The following is a 24,531-nucleotide window of genomic DNA, read 5'->3' as shown; positions in this document are numbered from 1 at the left end:
GTACCAAGTATCTCGTCGTAGATTCTCTCGTGTATTCGGAAATTCAAGGTGTTGTTCGGATTTGCTGATAATCTGGTACAACGCGATGGCGAAGCACTTAAATGCCGTAGTCGGACGTTGAATAAATTTGCCGGGAATCCTGTCGCGCCAGCAGCATCTTTCCAATTTCGCCGTGGGAGATGCAGGCTCTGGAGGCAACGGAGAAGTGCGAAGGCCTCGGTGAAAATCGTGGTGCGCGAGAGCGGATTTATGCCGGTCATAAATTCATACGACTTCGCGGACCGTTTTTCCGATCTCGGACCCCGTTTTGCCAGCCCCTTTCTAACTCATCGTCCCTTTACCCTCGGCCCTCGGCCAAGCCAACATTCACACCTTTTTACCCTTGTCGCATTCCGTACGAGCTCGCCCATCTTGTCGCATTTTCATTCCGCCGACTATTTGGCCGGCAGTGCGACTCCTTGCGCGACCACGATGGAAATTTCGATCGCTCGGCTTTCCACAGTCTTTTGTGATCGTGAAAGGCAAATGCTATCTCGGTCTCTCTTTTTCTCTTCTTCATTATTCCTCCTTTAACTCTCTTCTTTTCCTTTTTTATTTGTTCCTTTATTTCAGTCTGGCTTCTCCTTTTGCTCGTTGTGTAGCGATGCTGGTTCGCTGGAAGAAAGAACGCGAACACGCGTATAATCGCCGGTTTAATTCGATTTGCTAGTGGCCTCGCCGGTGGAGCATTAGCAATGCCGCGGAACCGAGGGCCGGATTATCGAAAGCGAGTAGAAAAGCGAAGAGTACTGCAGAAAGGAGAAGTACTCGCGATTCAATTTATACGGTTCGCAAGAGGACAACGGACGTGGGGGTTAATTATCCTCGCCACGGAGAGGCTCGATTATGTACAGCTATCCGGTGGCCGATAGCGCGCAACCAACTTTTTTCCCTTGCAGGCCTCCTCGTCCTTTTTCTTTTACCTTCTCTCTCTTTCTCTTTTTCGCCCGCTCTTCTCTTACTATTTTTCCCCATTAGTCGGCGCGTAGCACATAACCCTACACCTGCACCGGCTGGGAAAAGGGTTGCCGACCTCGGTACAAACTCCCATAGTACGTGCAGAGGAGCGTATGCGCACGAGTAAAAGCCCGGAAAAAATTGCTGCTCAACGCTTTTCAAGTGAAATTGCTGCTTGTTGGAATAAAGAAGAGTTATTTAACGAGTCATCGATGCGCGCTTCTTCTCGTCCTGGGTCTTTTCAATTTCGAGATCATTCCGATATCGACTGCCTTTCCTCTCGACCGATGCAACGCTCGCTTCGTCCTTAAATCAACTATTTTACCAAATCGCTTTCGAATTTCGTCCGTTCGGCAAGCTGCCTCTCCGAAACGATTTCGTTTCGTTTCCGATATTTGCCCTTGACATAAGGATCGACTTTTTAGCGGGCGAAGCTGAACGGCGAACATTTAGTGCACGGTTTCGTTAGGCCGTGACGTTAAGAGGTAATCGCATCGGAGATCGAATAGATATCGATTCGGGGAAAAACGTCGAGACAATTTTCCGCGTGGCGAATGCAAACAGAGACTTTTCGAGAGGAAACGTTAATACAACCGGAAGAGGGTGCGGTGAAATACAGTCGGAAGAAATAAAACGAGACGTAGCAGTAGCAAAGTAGCGAAACGGTCGAGCAAAGAAAGAAAAATAAAAGGTGGAAGGTTAGAGAAGGGGGATGAAAAAGAATGACGAAGAAAAGGAGACAAGAAGCGCGAAAGAGAGGGAGGTTAATTAAGGGAAAATTTAACGACGGGGTTTGTCCAGCCCAGTCCATTTCTATGCGCAGTTCTTCCCCCTTTCCTTTTCCCTCGACCGACTTTGACTCGAGTTAACGTAGAAAGTTTCGCGTGGATTTTTGAAATTCTAATTCGACCACCTAATCTGCTCGATCCTTCCTATTCTCTCTTTCTCTCTCCCGTTTTCTCTATATTTCTCAGCCTTCTCCGATGACAAAGACGATGGTTTGACACGAATTCGTGAATACGCGAGACCAGGACTTTCGCAAAAACGACAGTCTCGCAGTAGCTAACTCGGGGAAACGAAAGGAGAGCGCGTAAGCGTTAGTGCGCTCACGAGCACGCACACTGCTACTGGAGAAACCAAGGGAGAAAAGCTGTTTCACCCTCTCTTGATTCCCTGCACCCACGCAGGGACAGACACGACGATACGTTCGCGTATACGGATCGTTTCAAAATGTTCGTACTCGCCGCGAGAGGCTGTTTTCACCAGAGAATAGAACGATTTTCCGCGCGGTTAACGCGTTCAAAAAAAAAAAAAAAAAAAAAAGAAAGGAAGCTTCTCTTGTTTTCCGGTTCTCGAAGTTTTTGAAAGCGCGGAGCAAGCCACCCTTTTCACGCTCGTCTCTTTCCCTCGAGTGAAATTCCGCAACGACTGAGAATCGCTCGAGACACCCTGTACGTCGCGAGCGTACGCACGCACACAGCCACCATCCAGCTATAGAAGCAGAACTAATTGCGCTGTATTTAATTAAGCCGCGGATTATTTCCTTAACGAGGGCAGATCTCTATTCTTCCTTCCTACCACTTCAGCAGCAGGCTTCGCTTCCATCTTTTACAATTTTCCATCTCCACCCCTGCGCTCGCGGCTGGAGGAATAGATCTCGGGGATCCACGGTTTCACCTCTCGTTCGACAACCTGCCGGGTTTTCTTGCACTTCTCTCTTTCTCTTTCTGTTCTTCTCTCTCTCTCTCTCTCTCTCGTTTCTTCTTACGCCAGAACATCCGTCTGTGGCGTCAACACATACCATCGTCGCTATCACCGCCACTGCTACAGACACTTTTCCGCCCAGCAAAAACAAAGACCTTCCGGCACACATGACGCCCGATTCCGCGTTCCCTGTTTTCTTGTCGAGAAATTTGCCATCCGTGTGCGTGCGATCGATTGTTTTTTTTTGTCGTTGTTTCTAGATCACTCGACTCCCATAGATAACAGCTTTTACGTTCCGATTCGATCGGCCGATAACGTTTACACTTCAACGATCGACGTGCTCTTCGTGTTTCCACGTTTTCTCGTTTCTTTTTCGTCAGCTTATCTCTGCGTAAAGTTATACCGATATTAAGTCGTACACCTATCATCAGCCTTCATCAAGGAAGGGTGGCGGATAAGTTAAATTTCCGAGTCAACTTTTTATCGTATCATTCGCCGATGCGAGATCGAGGATCAGCTTGACTGGCTCCATTTAAGGAGCTTACTTTTGGGCCTTAGCCACCGTGTGAGTACCGGGTGGTAGGAGGTAAGTCTCGACGCGTGTTTCCAAGCGGCTTAACGCGTCCATTTACCTGCCATACGTGTTTTTCATCCGTAAATAAACAAACCTACGAGAGAATCAATTAAAACCGATCGGCAAACTTTTTGAAAGCTGTACGCGCTTTTTTCTCGCTATTCATCGACTGATGGATCGGATGGCATAGAATCTTTTTTTGCGATGGAAACGATGTTTGGCGTTGTTCGTGGGAAGCCGTACGCGACAGTTTCATGTCGCTCGTGACCGCCCTAATGGAAAATTGCGCTTAGCGTAAGTACATTCTTCCGTTTCTTTAATACCCGCTTACAACGCAGCGATGCAATTTGCAGACTAAGTTACACCTTGAGTGGCTTTTGCCTCCATTTCGACTCTTTTTGTCCGGTCTCCGCAGCGCGGTTAAAAAGAGCACGAGGAAACGTTGTCGGCGAATTATCATAGTTCTTGCTTTACTATACCGTGAATCGTAATAAACAACAGTCGTACGTTTGGTCGCGCGATTCCTAACTTTTTTCAGAATTTTTACGATTCCTTGTAGGCGACTACGAACGCGGCTGCGATCCCATAGAATCGAATTTTAGCAGACTCGCGTGTGTTTGTTTCCGTGACGTTTACAGCTGGAAATAAAAGAACGAATAAAACGATACGCGTTGCGCGGCAATCGGAAAACTAATATTCGCGTACCGGGAATCTGTTCCCGGAGATTCATTAAACTCTCGGGCAGTCCGCCGTCTCTTGACTGCCCCGTCCCACCTGCACCGTGTTTTTATCCCTTCGTTTCCGAAACGGACGAGTCAGAGAAGTGTGAGCTACTCGATTTTCGCACGGCAACGAAAGCGTTGATCCACCGCGCGGAAAAAGAAACAATAGCACGCGCCAGAGGGAAATTCGATACAGGCCAACAAGTAACTCTTCGCTTTCCTCTGGTCGAGGAAAAAGTCCGAGGTCGGAGTATACAAGGATACGCATATCGGCGTCGGGTATCATCGGAAATGGGCGGAGAGTGGAAGCAGGATATGAAAGAAAGGGAAATGACCGATAAAAACGTAGGTCGAGGGACCAGGGGCAGCGGAAGGACGCCTGTTACGAGGGAAAATCCAGTGGATGGACGCAATCTAGGAACTCTTGGGAACCAATCTCCTCTGATGAAAATACCTTGCTCAAAGCGGACGGTTTTCTAGCCGGGCAAATTTCTTCCGTGACTCTTTTTTAGAATATCGCGCGCATCCAACCATCGCGCGTCCCGCTCTTTCGGCCAGCTGCATCTACGAAAATTTTCTACGATCCGTGCATTCAGCATAGGAAGATCATCCAAAGACATCGCGTTACATTTCTTCCTGGAAGATGCGCGCGTGGCTGAACGCGTGTAAAAACACAGAAATCCGAACGGATAAAGATCGAGCAATTCCCCGTTAGCCGGAAGGTTTTCTCGGAATCTGCACTGTGTCATTTATACCATTCTCGCCCTCTTCTTGCATTTTTCTACTTCTCTCCGTCGTTACCTCTTCTTCATTTCCACTCTCTTTTCCATCGCTTGGCTCTCTCTCTCTTTTTCTCGTCTTCGTTTGCTTTCTAACTTTCGATCGATGAGTTAGAAACGGAAGAAGGTACGGGATTGCGGCGAAAGATGGATTCCGGTATCGAAGGATCGGTGCCAGGATTTTCCAGGTTATATTCCTGCCGCGAGCTATATGGAATATCCCGAGATTCGAAGGTACTTCACTAGCGACTGCTTTGAAGAGCATCCATGAAAGTTATACTTTCGTATCTTGTGGACTTTATGATCGACCATCGCCGCGACGCATACTTGCTCGATTCCTTTCGTTCCTGAAAACCTGTCCAGTTCCTGTACAGAATTTATTTCCAGAATTATCGTCTCTCTTCTCCCTCGATCCTGTCCTTTTCATCGATAGCACGTTCCGTTCGATTTGGATTTTTCACAGACGAAACCGTCAAACAACCGGACACGAGCAATATCTTCGTCTCGAGAGACTTTCAACGGTTTTCAATTCCGATAGTCTCTGCTCGTGATCACGTTACCAGGATTAAAAGAAAAAGCGTAAACAGCAGAGATTGCCAATGAGAGATCCACGTGGCTGACGATAGAGCCACGGAATACGGAACGGAGTCTAGCACGGAGTCGGAGCAAGGGTTGCGCGTCTTCGATTGGCTCATGAATTTTTCAACAGTCGCCATTTGTTTGATCAGACTTAGAGCCCGCTGAGAACTGCACTTTTCACTCGACGTCGAGAGTAACGGAGCGACGCGAAGCGCGCGCTTCGTAAGTGGAGCATGTGTTTGTTCGCGTACCATGGAAATGCGAGAATATCTTCGGAAGAAGAACGACGTTAACGCGTTAGCGCGAAATTGTAATCTTGCGCCTGATTCCCGATCGATTCCATCGCTCGAACGTATATTTGTTCGTATTATTATACATTTCGTATTGCACGTCCGTATACAATATATCAGAGCTGTGTGTAGACATCTTTGTAGTTCGGCTTCGTTTCCTTCAGAGTTTCCATTCTCCAATTTCGATGCTTTTCGAAATCGTAAAAGATCGTAGAGAAGCTTCATTTTTCCTCTTGCACGTCATCTTCTTCTTTTTTACCGATACTCCTTCTCTCATCGTTCTGCTATTTCTGGCATTAGCTTCTTCAACAGCTATTCTCGCATCGTGATTTTATCATCGAAATTTTCGTTCCTAAAATGTGATCTTCGAGTCTCAAATTTCATTACACGCAGTGTCACCCTACGAACGTATGGCCGAAAGGAAACCCATTGAGTGATAGATTATTTCCGATCAGTGATCGAGCTTGAACTCGCTATCCACAGAAGTAATTGGAACCGGAAGGGAGTCTCCAGAAGCGTCCACAGTGGCGAGGTAGTCGGTAGAAATGATTTTGAGGAAAGTGACCACCGGTGACCATTGATTGACCACAGAGTGCACGCTGTTCGCGTCAGGTAATTGGCCCAAGGGCTAGATTTTCGTAGTGTAAGCTGGCTTTGACGCCAGTAAAAATCCAAGGACCGCGAATTAGGTCAGAATACCAGTCGTGAAAAATGCACGTGTAGCTGTACCTTTCGCGAATTTAGCCAAGAAATGAAATTAATGAAGTTTAAACATGGTTCTTGACAAGTAACTTGCTTCTTAAAATTTTCGTCCTCGAGTCGAATATTTTTAAACGAAGTACAGATATATCCGCAATTGTTTCTAATTCGTGTCAGTATTAAATTTAGATTCGTACTTGTGCGATATATATAAACTGTCGGCAATGCTACTTCACCTAAACCTTTTAATATTAAGCAGAGAATTAATAAATTAATAAATCAATCGAGTGTCTAGACGAGCGAATCGATACAATTGCGAGAAGGGTCCTCTTTACAAGTATACTTTAACCTGGGTTCAATCGCCATTGAAAGGATAGAATGCCTGCTGGGTATCGATACGCCAATTGGCGTTGCTACCGGATGTTCTAGTTTACGACACGTCAGTCGAGATTGCTATACATATTTGGTGTCATTCAAAATGAAGAAATACGTATGTACCTTCTTCTTCGCAGACCTACCGTGATCATCGACTTTTTCTCCCTTTCTCTTTTTTTTTTTACACATTGCTTTTTCATCTGTAATACGTCGTTCGAGGGTCCTTTTCAACGACCCGCTAAATTTGTTTGACATCAGAAATTACGCCGCGCCTTTCATCGGCTCCTAAAGGCGCCGCTTTGATCTTGATCAAACTCTTTCGTCGCTTGCTGCCGCTTTTAGCAACAAAAATGGTATTTCGGACATGGAAAATTCACGTACTCTACGTGAATTCGAACGAATCAACCGCGTTCCATTGAAATGTTGAAAATGCTAACGAAAGACTTACCGATGACGGTGAGATTGTATCGGAAGCTACGTGTTTGTCCCTTGCGGAAGTCGACTCTGCACCTGTAAGTGGCCGCGTCATGCCTCTTGATGTCCTCGATCACGAGGACCGCAGGACTCGGGAATGCCGTGCGGAAGTATGCTCGCGGTCCAAACACCCCGGAATCCGAGGAGTGTTGCGCTTTGGTCACCGGCTTCTCTCTGGCATCGATCCTACAACGAGTAAAAAAGAATCCCCGGAGATCAATAACAAGCCGACCCCGTTTGTTTAGCGTTCGACCGATATAATCACCGCGTCGCTTCGAACAATGAAAATCGTGTGTTTGCCAGGTGGAAATCGACACTGAAATTTATTGGAATATCATAAGTGCTTAACGTAATACATATGCGATTCGCATTTATCGAAGCTCGGTGGTAATGACACGGGGCGAGAGGGAAACGGGAGGATCGGTAATGCTCGGTAAGTAGTTGGAGTGTTCAAAATATAATAATCGTTATTGCTCGCGTATATTTGTTCGTAATCTGTCGCGATCAATGACGCACGTATTCCGCGCTATTTCATCGACTTGGACGTGTTTTTCCACTGTAATGCAAAAACCTATTGCCCTTAAAAATATAGCGAGAAACTGGAGAAATTTTAGCCTTTAATCAAGGTCGGAGGTTAGTTTTATCTTTCTAGTGGCATAGATAGAGAAGCGTTTGATGAAAAGCGGCCGATAGTGTCGGAGGGAAGGAAAAGAGATACTCGATATAGGATGGTTCGCATTCCTAAAGCCTTTTGAATGGAACCGTGGAAAGTTCTTGCCGGACCGCTTTGTCTTTGTCGTTTCTGTTTCTCGCCCATTCTCTTGCTAGCTGGCCGTAGCGTTTTTTTCTACGCTGGGACGCCCGACTTGCACGTGGAATGGCAAGAATTCGCGGAACGGCCTGCGGTATTCGATATGTATGTAGGAAACGATCGCAATTTCTAGCCAATGAAATTCGAGTGGAGCGTGCAGGTTTCATTGTAAGAGGCTTCATGGTACAGAGAGAAACGAATGGAAAGGACAGAGGTGGAACGTGGTCCGAATCGGCCGAAAAAGTCTTTTCCATTGCGATTCATTGAGGCAGGCGGTGGTCGTCGAACGCCAGCCACTGACCGCGGCCATTATTACTCACCTACTAGAGAATGTAATTATTTCAAATCGATAAAATAATTATCGTCGGTCGAGAGTACAACGTGCGGCCGACTAGAGATAACGCAATTAAACCAATCCTGTATTGTTTGATATTTCGTGTACGCGGATACCTCACATTTCCGATTTGTAGCTTTCACACGTGGATAGAGGAAAGACTACCGTGGCAAAATCAATTACGCCAAATCAAATCGTTCTAATATATGTACGTAACTATCTATACGCGACGCGTATCCAATTATACATTTTCGACATTTCTCAGAACTTTTTCCAACCAGTTATTTATCTTCGCATACGGAAATTGGTCTCGACCAAAGAGTATCGATATCACTGGCGGAGCAACAGAGTGTAATCTTTAACGAACTGCTGGACACGGTGGAGGGAACAGTTCAGAGTTATTGTTCTTGCTGCGTACACTCGGAGACGATGTTTAACACGACACAGAAACCGTTTACCTTTCTTTAAAGCTATCATTTGAAGCGACGCGAGTCAACCGAACACCGGCTGGTGTTGATTTTATCCCTTACTCGACCGGATTCTTTTTACTTCCCCTTCAACGAGACTCTGCTAACAACAACGACAGCGCGCAATAACGGCGATAACACGTCGCGCCACGAGAATGTTCCCGTCGAACAAAATCCACCAAGTTTTTGCTCTACAAACTGTACAAACAAGCTCAATTCGTTATTACGATGACGACAAGTTACGATTCGCGGCATATTCTTGCTCGTTACGTGCGAATAATTATTACGAGCCACGGAATGTGCGTCGCACGAAGACTTGGAATTTCAAGCTGTATCATGTCCGAAACAAGATTCGTTTATTCGGTAATCTCGGATACGCGATTTCATTTTTCTTTGGTACATTATGCGACGTTGAGGATCGAGCGATAAACTCGTCGTTAATGTACTCGTTGACACGGCAAATATCTGAGCATCATTTTTAAACATGCCGAGCAACCGTAGTCTGATAAAATTTTTCCGGTGGAGTGGCCATTTCTGTGTGACAGTCGCGCATACAAGGCGGAAGCGAATCGCGAAATAAATGATCGGTGACGAAAGACGATGGGACGGGATGGCTAAAACGGCGGAGATTGATGAACCTAGGGTGTCGTGTATCGTGAACGGATTAAAATATGGCGAAAATTTCCGCGTGTTCTGCCGTTCTCGTCGTTTCCTCACAAAAATACCGTCTCAATTACTTTTTCGTTGAAATTTCGCGATGATCGATGCGCCACATCGTACGATACATCGCTACGCGTTTACACGCCGGCTTGCAAATACTTCATCGCGTACTCTAATTCTTAAAACACCTCGTGATTCCCGAAATTCTCTTTTATACATTTTATTTGCTCGGCTTGATCGTCATTTCTGCGCACGTAGCACGGAATACGTGTTTTTAAATAAATATATTATTAATCGTTTTTCATGGCAAATTGGTAAAAGAGTGCGGTGAGCTTGTAATAAAACAACGATCGAAATAAGAAGATAAAATACATGGCATGCACGTTTCTTCCTGCACGAACGTTTAACGATCTCCTTTAGTTTTTCTTTTTCTTTTCTTTTTTGGGGTAAATTTCATAAACGTGCTTCAAGCTGCAGTCTACAGGGGTCGGTTCGAAATCCAGCAATTTCGCTGGTTAATCGTCGGTAATGTTTCGTCTTGAAAATTCAACGAAATCCTTAAACAGTTGCGTAGGACGTTAAACCGCAGTCTGACCATTTCGCTCTGTGATATTCATTAAATGAATATACCGCCGCTAAAAACGCCTGAATCGGCGCCCCTGTTATAGCGGACGATAAAAGAGATGAAAAAAATGTCAAGTGAAATACTGTTATGGAACGAAGGTTTAATGTGCCATAATTATGTAGCATTAGCCGGTACCATATAATGCATCATACAGCAATTACGAGGTCTCGCGATTCTTTGTATTTACGACGTTGCCATCTTGACTCGATCCATAAAATTGGGAACAGTCCGCTTTCTAGCTGGTACAAGCTTTCTGAACGATACCCGAAAAGACGAGAAACAGAAAGAGAACGTCGGTAAAAGAATTTTCTCCTGAAAAGTTTCTACTTTCGTCGTACAGGATTTGGAATTAGCGAACATCGGCGTTAAATCGTGCTTATTCGATTCGATCGATTTCGTTAATCGTTGGCGACGAGTCTATTATCTTTGTTATTTCGTCAAACGTATCATTAGTCGTTGCAAAAATCTAAAATATCGTCGAACGAATTTTTACGAGATATCTCCATAGGTCAGCGCGCGAAATATTTGTCGTCAAATATTGTTTTACTCGAAATGGAAAAATCCTGACCAATACGATATATCTTAGTAGAATGGGGGTTTTGTTTCGAAAAATTTCCGATTGGCCGTGTGTGCGGTGTCTCGTCAACGCGTCGTTATCGTCGTCGTTGTCGTCGTCGTCGTAGCGAATTCTTCCTTTTGATGGGATTTTCTGAGTGGGGTGGATCGTACCGATAGACAGAAGGATGAAAAACGGGGTCGAAAAATAGAGGAAATAAGAGCACAGTGAGGGACGTTGGCAATGTCGGGTATGGGAACACGGTTAGATGCAATAAGGAAACGCGTATCTTTCTTCGTCGGGTACTCGTTACAGCGACTTTTCAGCCACTCGTCGAGTAGCTTTGCGACGCGACGGGCTGCTCGATTCACGTCGACGCGTCACCGAGTAATACGGAATCGATGTCTGTTTTATGAAACGTTTTATCTCGCCGCGCAGCCCGTTTTCCAATATTTCGCCCCTTTCTCGCTCTACCACCTCCGCGACCTTTCCCTTCGATCCCTTTCGCTGTTCCTGCGCGACCTACTTCTCCTTTTCCTTTCTCTCATTCTCTCTCTTTCCCACCTTTGTCGCTCTCCTCCACTTCGCTCTTACGTGCCGGCTACCCTTCTGTTCAGCCCTCGTCTCGTAAAAATGATACACGCCCTCCGGGCGAAGGGTAAATAGCACCGGCACGAATATACGGGTCTCGGTTCGCGATACGGATCCACTTTACAACCCGTTCTTCCGAGGTTTTTCTCGTTAATTAAGTTTCTCGACTTTGTAGCCGATAGGTTACCCCTGGCAACCGTGGTAATCCCGGTAGCTCAACTATAACGAAGTTATCAATCAGCCTGTTAACGCAGCGACATCCCACGATATCGTTCGTTCCGCGTTCGATCTAATGGGAGGAGAAATCACAGTTTCAAGCTTTCAAGATTATTGGAGAGAGTGGAAACGGCGAGTACGAGGAAAACTTAAGATTGCACGAGTTGATCTTTCGTCGTCGATTAAGATCGTTCGAGTGAGCGAACGAGCCACTGGGACAACGATCTATTTTCCATGCACCGCTGCGTAATTACAGAGGAAACGTACAGGTCCTTTTTCAGTATTTTGCCCCATTTACGTTGCTTTTCCACCGCAAGCTTCACCGGCGTTGCTTCTTTTTGCGTGGCTCTCCGCGGTTCCCTGGCTTCGCGTTTTCCTCGTAAAAATGATGCATGTCCTCCGGGCAAAGGATAAATAGCGGCGAAATAAATGGAGACCATCCACCATTTACTTCGCTTACGTTTCCTTCAAGAATATTGTATGTCCGCTTATTTATTGCCACGCTAATTTTGTGACATTCTCGTAGAGTTGTTTTACCTCACAGAGAACATACTTTATCGTTCTGACGTCTTCGAGCTTTATAAATTTATACCTTTATCCGACCGTCTCGGGACGTTTCTTCTCCTCCATTTTACATCTTTATTTTGTTCTGCATCTTTTCTCTTCATTTTACGACCGGTATTTTTCTATTCCGTACTCTGCACGCGTTGTTGTCATGGACGCGCGTTGTTGTTGTCACGAGGATATTCCCTTTTTAAAGAGTGGAAGAACCGTACGCGAGAGTACTGGGTGCGTGAAAAGAGAATAAAAGGTAAAGCCTTTACGGTTCGTTAAAAAATGTAAAAATGATTAGAGGTGGACAATTAAAAATACCGTCAGTGATTTCCAGTCCGTTAGCCGCGCGCCACATGGCTTTTTTCCGTTTGGTATCGTGCTTTCATTTTTTATCCTCAAACTCGTCCCGCAAAAATGATAAACGATGTACGAGTATAGGGTAAACAACAACGATACATAGATACATACTCGTCATGCGCCTGTGTCACTATCAACGCAGTTAGCTGCTCGCTCTTCCGAGACCGCGAAGTAAAACAGTGGAAACTCGGTAACTTTACTCTACCGATCTCATCCGCTTTTGCCGGGCTTTTACTCGCGCGATCTACCGCCACCGTGCACCACACGAATTTTTGTTGCGCGTCGGTCGAACCGCGGCTTTAACCTGAATTTCAAATACCACGTTCCTCTTTGCTCCTCTTCGAGAACTTTCATTTGCATTCGCGAGTTATAGGAAGATGGAAGGAATTCTTCTCGACGAGTCGTCGTATGTCGCGTCGTTCGACGGTAAAAAGAAGGAAACGCGTGACATCGATAAATTTGAACGAAGAACGTCTTTTTTTTCGTTATTGCGTCCGCTTGGAATTCGGGGCCACTGGTAGCAGAGGCGAAAAGAGCATTTCGTCGAGGCAGGAATGACGAGAACGTTTGTATACGATAACTCGTATCCCAACGATTGCTATTTGTTTTCACGTTCGTGCTGTCGGCGACAATGAGTCTCGTCGAAATGGAAGTTGGTTCCGGTGAATATTTCCGGAGCTGCGTGTACGTACACGTGTGTGCGCGGGCGCGTAGTCATGCCTACGGACGGTGCGACGAATTTCAGTAGAAATAACGACATGCAGTCAGACATATCGGAACGGGACGCGTAGTTGCGACTGACGCTATCGTGACGTACTACTGCCGGCCGAGTGCTCTCTGCGTTGATCCGCGTCACTGTTCTCCCCTCCTTTTTCTCTTTCTCTCGCCTCTAGGCTCGCATCTTTTTCTTCTTCCCTCTTTTCTTTTTCTCTTTCATTCCACTCGTTTCGGCTTCCTTTTTTCCACCGTCGCGTCTGCTTGTTGCGCCACGATTCACCGCGATAGAAACGGACGAAAAATGTCGAATAAAACTTTCCGAATATCTAATAGGCCGTTTAATCTGGAAAGAGGCGCGACTATCTCGACAAATTATTAATCCGAATATTATAGCAAGTCGCGAGATCGTCTGAACGAGGATGATTACCTCGAACAGTATGCTACGTACGCACTGTACGAACAAAGAACAGGAAGTTCGTGAGAGCGGTGACGGCAACTTGTTCATACGTCGAACCTGTGGCTTATGAGCTTTAAAGCACACGTTGAACGATTGCGAGGCGCACCGGCTCCTAAGCGCGTAATTAAGACGACCTGGTCTCGATTCCCGGCTAAAGTTTCACATTCGATGAATGTATCAGAAAGGGAGAGAGAGAGAGAGAGGGAGAGAGAGAGAGAGAGTGGAACGTCGACGTGTGTACGCACGAGGAATGTGGCCCGACGCGTACGTAGGTGGATGCTAACATTAACGGAGGAATAACAATACACGAGTTCACCGAAGCTCTCACGCTGCGCGTACACACGATATCACGGCGTGCAATTGCGGTCTAACTATACTTGGAACCATCCTCTTGTTCCTCATCAATCCTCTTCTAGCTCCAATTTGCTATTCCGTAATAGCGACATATTTCGAGTTGAACGTTCGCGATACGAGCTATCCATTAAATAAAAACCCATCTTCTTCTGTAGATGCGAGCTCGTGAAAAGCAAAGCTCATAAATTGAATTCTGAACAAACTACTCTCCCTCTCTTTCTCTCGGCACGAGGCGCCGCTAGAAAGTACTGCAACGGCGGTAACGACAACGACAAAGACGACGAAGCCAGCTCGACAAATATGGAGTCATCCTTTGACGAGCGAGTCGATAAGAACACGCGTCGACAAAATTTCATCAGACAATCGCTCTTCCTCTTATTACAATATTTCGTCTCGCGTTTCTGCCTGCATCGTAGCGCGCACACTCCCTTCCATCAAGTTCCTCCGCTCCGTGTAATTTTAAAAGACTCCACGTTCAACGCGTCGACGTTGATGGTTACGCGACAGAAAAGATATCCCAAAGTAACATCGAACATGGTTGTACGACGTTCACAAACGGCGACGTAAAGAGCGGCGTTTCGGTCCGACACGTTCGATTTCGACTGTAGTTTCTTTGTTCTTATAGTCGTTCTTGTGGCCAGGTCAGTCCGGTAATAGCAGGTCGATAACGAAATTCAATATTTCCACGCTAATGACCAAGCACGGTGGCGATGGTAATGGCGGGCAATTCACCCGCATGGGGCCCGTGTTAATATTTAGGGTTACTGCCCGTGAACACGCCATCCGTGTGCAACACGCACTCTTCGTTCCGAACTCTCGCTAACGTCTTCGAAATTATCGAGGTTCGTCGAGAGAAAAGGAAAGTTTCTTTCGTTGGGACACGGGAACGATTACGAACGAATTCGACAAAGTTGTCGAAAACCACGGTCTAGTTAATATATCACCTTTTTTTTACCGGCGCGGCGCTGACCCGGTACGTCACGGAGCTTTGTTTTCACGGCTAAACATTGTTATGCAGATAGGACCAGACGGCATTGTTGTTCGGGTAGACCTCAGCGCGCGACCATGAAGCTATTCTCATGATAATTTTCGAGGATTATTTTTCGTAATTTCTCATAGAATACGTTGAACATCCCCCTTGGCCGTTTTCTACAGACCCTTTAAAAAAAAACGAACATTCCATCCCCAAACTCATGCTCATTTTCTTTTTTATCTCCGCTCGGGATGTTCGTTTAATTTATTTACTACGAACTCCCTTATGTTGATTAGCATTTCGAATGACAATTCAGGGGAAGAAAGGTAGCGCGAGAGATTTTAATAAAAATCAGGCTCAGCCAAGGTGACGAATACCGAGGATGACAGAAATGCGCGTGAGTATTTTCCCTTCCTCTTTCATTCTCTCCCTTCCCTCTCTGGTTAATTTAGCAGAAAAGCGAGCCGCTCGAATCCGTAATCGAATTTTCCAGGCGTTCTTCACGGATTAGACACGGCGTGCTAATAGCGGCTCGAGAGGCATTTGATTAACGCAAATAACGCCGCACCTGGCGCGTTGTTTTCTGAAGACTTTAAATTTCACACTGCTCTCCGACTGCTCGCGTCCCCTATACCCAGCAGGAGCCCTTTCAGCCATTCAAACCCTCTCGCGGGTTAAATGCTTGAAATTACTCGTAGCAAGCCGAGTGTTGGTATACAAGTACGACGCGTTGGTATATTAAAACCTATTTACATGCGGGTGGAGGAGGGTTGCGCGAACCAATCCACTTGAATTGTGTTCCAGGAGTTATATTCGCGTTTATCGCTTATCCCTCGTTCGCCACTACCTCACGCTCTCTTAACGAAAATCGTCACCTCGAATTCGCATCTCTCCGAGTATCTTACACAGCGCACGGTTCTAACGCGTATTTCGCCCGGTGAGAAACGGCCAGTCTCTATAACGAGACTTGGAAGAACAATCTCGTAAAGGGTGTGTTGGCGCCAGCAACGATTAACGAGATCGACGAGCTGATTTCTATCTGCAAACGAACGGCCGTGTTCCCGGCTGTTTCGCTAACGTAAAGGGACACAGCAGGTGTAGCGCGAAGACACGACGAACGATGGTGCAGCTCCCGTCAGCTTCGATTAAAGGGACCATGGCTTAATTCGGGAAGAGCGTAGCTACAGCGCGGCCGATAACAGAGACGCTAAATTCGAGGATGTGCCTGCTCGACGCGTGCCATCGGCCGTTTACGTCCAGCATTATCTTATTACCAGCGATGTGTCTTGCAGAGCGACGTCGCACACTGCACTTACGTGCATAGATTGTCTGGCGTGACGAATTGGAAAAAAGCTTGCGACGACGCGATGCTGCGCGACGATGGCAGCCGTTCGGTTCTTCGGTGGAAACTGGCAGCTCGAGGACGACGAGGAAAGGTAAGAGGCTGAGACGCGAGTTACACGTGCAACGACAATACGAGGAAAGTTCTCGAGTTTGCCTCGAGCTCGATTAAAGGGGCCGTCTCGTAGATACGGTCGATGGAAGGCTAGAAGCGTGATAACAGAGACGTTTGACCGTGCTACGTTGCTCGTCGATCGATGCGCGCAACCGAATGCCTTTACGGTCCGTTCGCTGCGTTACACAAATTGTTGCAGTTACGCGCAACGTACGTAATCGGAAAACTCGCGCGCTATCTTACTGTATCCTCTTCGATGGATTTGTTCTACTTTGGAACCGAGATAAAAGGGCACCGTATTCGCGACAGACGGCGTATACGAATCGACTCGTTTAACAATTGTATTCTTCGTCAGAACCTTTTTACGATTACGAAACGTAATTGAGTTTCGTTGCGAACGAAGGATGCTCTATTCGCTTAGGTATACACGGGTTGTTACATAGATCGGGCCACATAGATTTCACGATCCCCGCTTATTTGCATGCAAATGTAAAAATGCTGGCTGTGTTGTTGACTCGTTCTTACGCGAAGTTCGCCGTATAGCCGAGAGGGATAGTTGGCAAGAATAAAGAGAAGGAAGGAAGGACGCGGCAAGGGGAAAATTCGACGCGCGGCTTTGCGATGGAAACGAAACAGGTGCACCGAGAACACACGGTAATGAGAATCGATAATGGCAGTCAAACGAAATCGCGCCTCCGACGAGATTCCACTTTCGGCTAGACAGAAGTCAAGCCGAACCATCGACCGGGATAGCGTTTCCACGGAAAGGGGATAAATTGAACGACGATGCTCCCAACGAGATCGTTTTGATATCGTGATTCGTTTTTAGTACATCACTGGACAGTTCTGCAAGCTATAGGGATCTCGGCTTTTTGTAGCGGGAACGAGTAGCTACGCGCTCTGCTACAAAGCGACAGTTAGTTGGTTGAAGTAGACTAGCCGCTGGTCAATTTTCGTTCGTTTAACGCCCGTTAGTTGCAAACTATACGGGACTAAACACAGAGATGTAATTTTTAGAAGGAACGACGAGGCTTTTACCTTTTACCATGGAAAATTTGATTCCATCGTGGACAAAGATAGACATTCGTAATTTACTTTTATTTGTAAATTCAAGCGTTCGAGATCGAACGGTTTCTAGTATTTCTAAACGAAAGAGAGGAACTCGCGGAGCTAAGCTTAGCGAGCGCACACGCGAAACGAGCGCTTCTATTTGTCCGATCATTAACGTGCAAACACAGTTTCTAGGTAATTCAAAGCTATTACCGTGTAAGTTTCATCGAAAAGGATCGATTGCAGGATATTTTTCCGGGACTGTTCGTCTCCACGTTTCCTCGGTACTATGTATCTCACGGGAACAAAAGTTGCACTATCGAGCGAGAGAAAACCGAAGCGGATGATATTCGAAATAAATTTAAACTTTTCTCGTAATTAAAACCGACCGTGCAAGGAAAGCGGATAGCAAAATACTTTGCTGCGTATCAAAGGGTGAAATGAATTTATTCCGACGACCGGTGCATCCGAGCAATTGGATTTCAGCATGGATTGATCGAGCTGCAAAACGAAAGCTGTTAGGCAAGAACGGAAACGTGCGCGTAAAAGTCGATGAAAATCGATGGAGCGGGGGGTCAATCGAGAGACTACGGGATTAAAGAGAGCTTTTAAAAGCTCCACCCAGCTCGTCTCGCCCGTCAAGCCTTTTTACATTTTACTGTTTTACGCCGAATAATTCGGCCATAATGTAGTTTCATCGAGCATGCGAGGCGTAAGTGGGCGCGACATCCCCAGGAATCGAATATCACGGACAGCGTTTAAATTATTATGACGAATCGGGATTTGAAAGAGCGATTCGACAGGAACGACGAGTCGTTTTGGAGGATTTGACGTTCGATACGAGATACGACCAGTCGTCGAGTTATCTCCGTTGCTCGATAAAGAAAGGTTAAAGCTCGATAGACGAACGAACGCGCACGGTATTCTTATCGTGACTGGTCGATCGCGGAAAAGAATACACCGGGTACGAAACCGCGTGGGAGGAAGTTTTGACCGTCTACCAGCGAAACTATTCTCAGGAGGGAGCAGAGAACGATATAAACGGTTTGCCTGGAGCGAGAGTTTTAAAGGAAAGCAAGTAGAAACCCGATCTACATTGTTCCCCTTTGAATCGAATCTTTCGCGAACGTAAACCGCGCCGCGCGTTTCCTCTCGCTCGCGTATTTTACCAAGTGGAATCATTTTTGAAACTATCGAAACGAGATTGGCGCGATTGTACGCCGAATTCCAGCGTGTCGTGACTAATTCGCGTAAACCTTTCCAACTGATAACGAAGCGAGAATGTATGTGCCGGACAGAGAGGATGGAAACACCGAGGTGTTCCTCGGTGTTGCAATATTCATCGCTGTCTTCCATTTTCGGGACAGAAGCTGCGTCACCGATAACGAGCATTGTGCGAGAGGACAGGAATCGAAAGCGACCTAGTCGTCGGGTCGGGGTGATGCGACAACTTTCTCGATTGTCGTATACGGTAGGTTGGTTCGGTCGCGAATTCAATACGGTCGGAGTAACGATAACGCGCGCGTACGATAACTCGACAAGGTCGACGGCGGTTCAATTCGAACAGTGCCGTTTGCCAGATGCGATCGCCTCGTACTCGTAGCTCGTACAATTTCGTTGGGAGAGATTAGACGAAAGAGACAAGGAGGGAAGAAGAGGAGGATGGAACGTGGAGTTTCATACGACTCGCAAGCTCGCCACCTCGACTCGCGTTAATTGATTAGTCGGCTTCGAACTTGCGATTAACCAGTCGACCTTCCATTGTCGGATTTTCGATGCATGAAATTTATTAACACGGATCTCGTCTGGTTCGAGGCGAACGTAATATTCCGTAGACGCGACACGTCCACGTTCAACGTTCGTGAACGAACATTTGAAAAGAGGCGATCACGGAACGCCGGCTGGCCGGATCCCGCGCGATACTTTCGCAATACCTGGCTGTCGTTTCCCTCTCTTTTTCCAGCCGCCATCCTTTCAATCATCCTCCGAGCTGTCTTCCAGCCGTCTTTCCCTCTTTGTCATTCCGGCTTTATCGGCTGACACTCACCGGGTCCGATATCAAGCTCGTCGTCCGTCCCTCTGTCCTCCTCCGTTTATCTCGATCTCTCGGCCGTATTCTCGTTCGCCAGCCTCCCTCTCGCACCCTCTGATTTAGGTCGCAGCCAGCCCGCTAACTGATTGAGGGTGATTGACGCTCTGGCTGAATACCGGACAAGCCCAAAACCCATTATTTACTGCTCGGGCCTCGTACAACGTTATAATTGCCGGCAGCTATTCCGCCCTGCGCGCTCCCTCTTCCTCTCGATTCGATTTACCCCGCCCCAACCGGCCAATCCAACGAGTTGGCTTATCGTCCGGTACCTGCTAACTCGAACCCACCATGGAATTCTTGTTGCGATCGCCCGAACCTGCGTCCTAATTAAGCACACTATCCACGAATTTCATTGGTTTAGTGTTCCCCTAACGTGCGGAAATATCGAAAGCACGGCGTATCAGCGCTATCGCTGAAATTCCTTCTCCGACATACCGGTGTCTCTTTGTGCCGTGCCGTTTAGCTTGAAAACCGTCGTCGCAACCGGCCGCGGAGGATGACGAGCTTTACGAACCGAAGCGAATGCAATTTGAACAGCAGGAATCGCGTTTTCCATGTGCCAGCATTCTCCGTCTAGAACCAGTTACGAATAATAGCCAGATCTCGCGATGCCGCTTCTCACGACCGCGTGCCAATCAACCGCTTCTGGGTATTATCTTTTTATTTTCTAGATCGTCGATGGATAAATCAAACTTTGGATTTCCATCGGCTTGGTTTTATCGGAACAGCCGGAGAAGGCAGGCGAGAAAGGAGAGACAGAAACGGTAACGCGGCCGAAGGAAAGTGGGCTCGAACGAAGTACGTCACGTCCGGCATACAGTTTACCTTGAGAAGGATCGATCTCGAAGGAGTTAAGTGGCTGCCGGTTCTTCCAAGAAGTATACCCATCGACTCCAGAGTAGGAATCACGTTCATGGCCGACCGTGCTCCATCGCGTCCTCTGTCATCTTAATCCCCGGGATCCTTTTTACACGGCTTTCTCATTCGCGTCCTCTGTGTACCCGCCACCTTGTGGACTTTGCTGCCCAGACCAAGACCCGGGACCACCTTCTCTCTTATCCGCTTGAATTACGGCGAGGCACGTCCGCCCCTAGTGGATGTCCTGCTTCAGGCTGGACCTCGTCCAGCTTTCACGGAAAAGGAACCTCCGTCGTCAAATGGCCGAACCGTATTAAAACGAATCTGACCTACGTGATGTTGGATCTTATTCCAACGTTAGGAAATCATCACAGCTTCCTGCCGGATCGCTTTCGCAACTTTTATCGAATACCGCAGGATCGTCGAACGCGTCGCGTTGTCGTTCTCTTCGCTTACTAGAAATCTTCCTCCAACTCGATACGTTTCGCGCAATCTGCTGTCGGACAGACGTCGCATCTTCGCTGTTCGCTCTTATACGACGAGAACGCTTCGCTGCATCGGACATCGTCGCTATAATCGTATCTATATAGCGTTCATCGACGAGGCGTCACGTATGACAAAGATGGTGTCGCAATCAGGTAGAATCGATCGGTCAGTCGATAAAAGCTCGAAGGATAGATATTGTCCGTGAAGATGGCAGGCTGGCGGTGATCTTCGAGTAGACAATAAATGGTCAAGCGCTTTAGACACGTTTCCGTGAGCACGAACTATGGGGCCTTCCGATTGTACAGGCCAGCAAGGTTTCTCTTTATTCTTCGACCAAGGGGAAGGTCGATCGGCCCGATGCCGATCAACGAACAAAGCGTTTCTCCGTCGACTAAGCTCTTCCTTCTCCTTTTCTTCGTCGACAAGCGTATTCGTTGCTCCTTTTCCTTCTCTCCTTCGACAAGTATTCCTTCAGAAATACTCTCGCCGCGAACGTTTTCCAACGGACGGTACGCGCTAAGTAAATTGCATTTACGAAATTTTCTCGAAAGTATTTCGATTCGAACAAAATTCATGTTCGAAAGAGGTTTCGAGAATTATGTACGTGTTTCGGGATGCGTCGACTCGAACTACTTTATCGGGCGAAGCGTTCGTTTCGGGAATGTCTTCTGCCTGATTTCCATACCTTCTGTTTGCTCGTTTACTCGTCGGGGTAGACAAGGGCCACGGGAGCGTGCGCAAGTTCTACGACATTTCTTTAAAATTCGTCGAGTGAGAAGCGTTGATTAAGCGACATTCGTTTTTCTCCTTTTTGTCTGTCTTCCTTTGCGTCTCTTTTCCCTTGGTTCCGGGCTTGTTAAGGTGCGACCTGTGTATTCGCTACGAGGTAACGTCTCTCAAAGGACTCCTTGGACTTGGCCGGTTCTTCACGATAACGAAATCGTTGTCGAAGTCTCTGAGATCCTACGTCTTCTAGAATCACCGAACAAACCTAATTCTTTCTCCTCTCTTCTCTCAACCTCTTCGAATCTACAGTTTCCTCAACGAGGACTATACCAGTACGAAATTTCGACAAAGTTTGGTCAAAACGTTCGCCGAGTTCTAAAGCAAGTAATTTCATAATTGCCTATTCCCTTCGTACCTGTTCGTACGTCGTAATTCTCGCTTAGATCGTCAAAACGTACGCGACATTCGCGATATCTTGGATTCGTTCGCTCGTAGAACACAATTATTACGGTACTTTGGTATTCTTCTCGCAGTTTCTTTCTTACAGCTTCCTAGATACATCTTATCTCCCAGGCCTGAAACTAGCTTGAAACTCGAGTGCCGGTTGGGAGAGATAGCAGCGAATTGTTTGGTCCCCCGAGTGAACTAGGATGTGTATAACGGTGGTTAGAAGTTGCCAGGATGCTTCCAAAACGTCGAGGCGGGGGAAAGCAGCAATTTCTGCTTCGACGTACCACGAAGAGAGCGGCTCGAAGTTGCGACTCGAATTGTAAGTCGAAACCTGCTACGATGCTGTTGGTACTTTGAAACTTCGTCGCCCCGGAGTAGATTCAACTATCCAAATTTCCCCAACAAAGAAATAATCAACGATTATGAGCCCGGGACACGTACGGCTTCAACTTTGCCTCTCTACCAAATTCACCGTCATGGCCGCTAGTTTGCCACCGTACAATTCGCCGTCGAATTAGCTACGTTTCAAGCAAACGTTTATCACGTCTGGTTTACCGCTCGTCTTGCCGATATTAGCACGCTTCTCGAAAGACCGCAGCACTTTTTCGCGGTAGCGCGAGTTTTCTCGAGTTCTTCGAATTTTAACATTCGCGTAAATATGGTAATGTATGAAAAAACGAGCGACAAGATTCGACGAGATCGGCCCTGTTCTCTCGCCATGTTTCTTGTCCCTCGTTTCTACATCTTTAATCTGGCGTACCGCGTAGTTCGACGTCCAACCGTAGAACTCTCGTCGCCAGTTTCCGATTACGAGCGAGAAGACGTCCAATTTGTTTCTTCGTCTCGCCGCTCAAAGATATCGAACAACGAGGGGAAGTGTGTTACGGGAAGCGGTGTTAAGGAAATAGGGAAAGACAATCTGAACTTTCCAACTTCCCTCGAATTCCGGAGGTATCCTGGCGTGATTCGACCCGCGCCTTTCGCGATTACTCGTTATTCCTTGCGAACTTACAAATTGATCACGTAAGACTGGATCGAACAGTCCCAGGAATAATAAGCGACCGTTTTGCTTTCCGTTACGCGTCTTCTCGTAATTGGCAGAGTGAGCAGAGTCGGTCGAAGCAATCGGAATAACACGGCGAGCTTCCAATAATGATTTCGAACAATGACTCGAACCTGCAGAAAATTTACGCGCGATTTATCAGGTCACGAGAATGGGAAATTTATTTCTAGACAACAGGCAAATTGCCAAAATAGTATCGCTGCAGCTTCGTAAATAATCCTGCTGTGGATTCTCCTGTTCCACCTTTCCAATCGTTGTTCTGATTTCCAGGAATGACCGATCCGGGACGTCGAGCAACTAGCTGGAAGTAGAAACGAAGAAGAAGCGAACGAGACATCCGTGATCCGTTGGACGAGAACGATCCGAGCTCTGGAGCCAGGGAAAACCTTATTATGCGTTTCCCCGGAACTCCCCGCTTTGCACGGATCTTGTAAAGTGGCGAGGGTCGCGTCAACCGAATAACCAGACCATAAACCACCAGAGGCCAAGGCAGAAGGACGGGTCGAGCGGCAGGCCGACTGCTAGAACCCGTTTACGTCACCCGTAAACCGGCATCCTGTGGATTTCGACGAGCAAATACACTCGTGGCTATGGTGCCTCGTAAACTCAGTCAAGACGTGAGCTGACGCACCGCTTTCCTGACGTTTCTCCAAAGGTGAATGCTCCTTACTTCTCCTTCCTTTCTCCCTTTCCTTCTCCCTTTACTTTTATCCTTCTCGTTGCTGACAGCAGCCGTTTTTTCAATAACATCGATGTACAAACCTGGTCGACTCCTTTCGCCTTGCTTTCGCGTCGCATGTTTCTCAACAAGCAAAATTTGAGTTAACGAGAAGCAAGTTGATTCAGTTGGAACGTTTCTACATGAACGCCCTGCGAATAGAACGAGGCAAACTATAGACTATCATTTCGCGCGGTAGAACACGAGCTACGGCCAGCTAATGACAGTTATTACCGATATGACAGTGATGTAGTAATGAAACCGCGATTGACGAATCTAATTGTAGTAATGCGTTTCATATTTTATCGAGTGCATGCGGTATCGCGTATGAAATTTTGATTTCCAATAGTTGCCAGTGCAATTCCACGTTGTCGACGTTTCATTTTATGCGAAACCAGGGTATATCGTATATCATTGAAACCTACCAGAGGGCAAGGTTAAACGAGTGTAAGTAATGCAACACGTTCGATTCGTACGATTTATCGATAAATTGATAAATTATTCATTCAGTTGCGTCATTACGCGTGTACGTGTATACACCGTTCCGATTTCCCGAAATACTCTTTTCGATAATGTCTCGCGTAAAACGAATTGTCTAGAAGGATCTTCATGTTTCAAAAGCGTATCTTTTTCCGCGAACCTTCTTCTATTTTCGAGGAATGTCCTAACTTTTCGTAGAATTGTTCGTAAGTGACATCTGTAACAGTACACTAAATAAATTAACCTATAAGCTAGCTAGCTAATATAGAAGTAGCTATTTGAGGAAA

At 46.7% G+C, this 24,531-nt stretch overlaps 1 protein-coding gene across 5 annotated transcripts in view; it reads right to left on the bottom strand.

Moving 5' to 3' along the window:
* The window catches only part of LOC126921894 (nephrin-like), a 252,845-nt gene that overhangs the window by 67,801 nt on the left and 160,513 nt on the right, over window positions 1-24,531 (bottom strand). For 3 of the 5 annotated variants that reach the window (XM_050733899.1, XM_050733900.1, XM_050733898.1), the window contains exon 3: window positions 7,167-7,378. The exons of the other annotated variants lie outside the window; for them this stretch is intronic. In XM_050733899.1, coding sequence (XP_050589856.1) covers window positions 7,167-7,378 — 212 coding nt within the window. The remainder of the gene's footprint in view (window positions 1-7,166; window positions 7,379-24,531) is intronic. 5 annotated transcript variants of the gene reach the window in all.

This window comes from Bombus affinis, chromosome 11 (assembly GCF_024516045.1).
Source record: "Bombus affinis isolate iyBomAffi1 chromosome 11, iyBomAffi1.2, whole genome shotgun sequence".
NCBI lineage: Eukaryota > Metazoa > Arthropoda > Insecta > Hymenoptera > Apidae > Bombus > Bombus affinis.
Note: the sequence above shows the minus strand (reverse complement) of the source record. Positions and strands in the feature narration are given on the sequence as shown.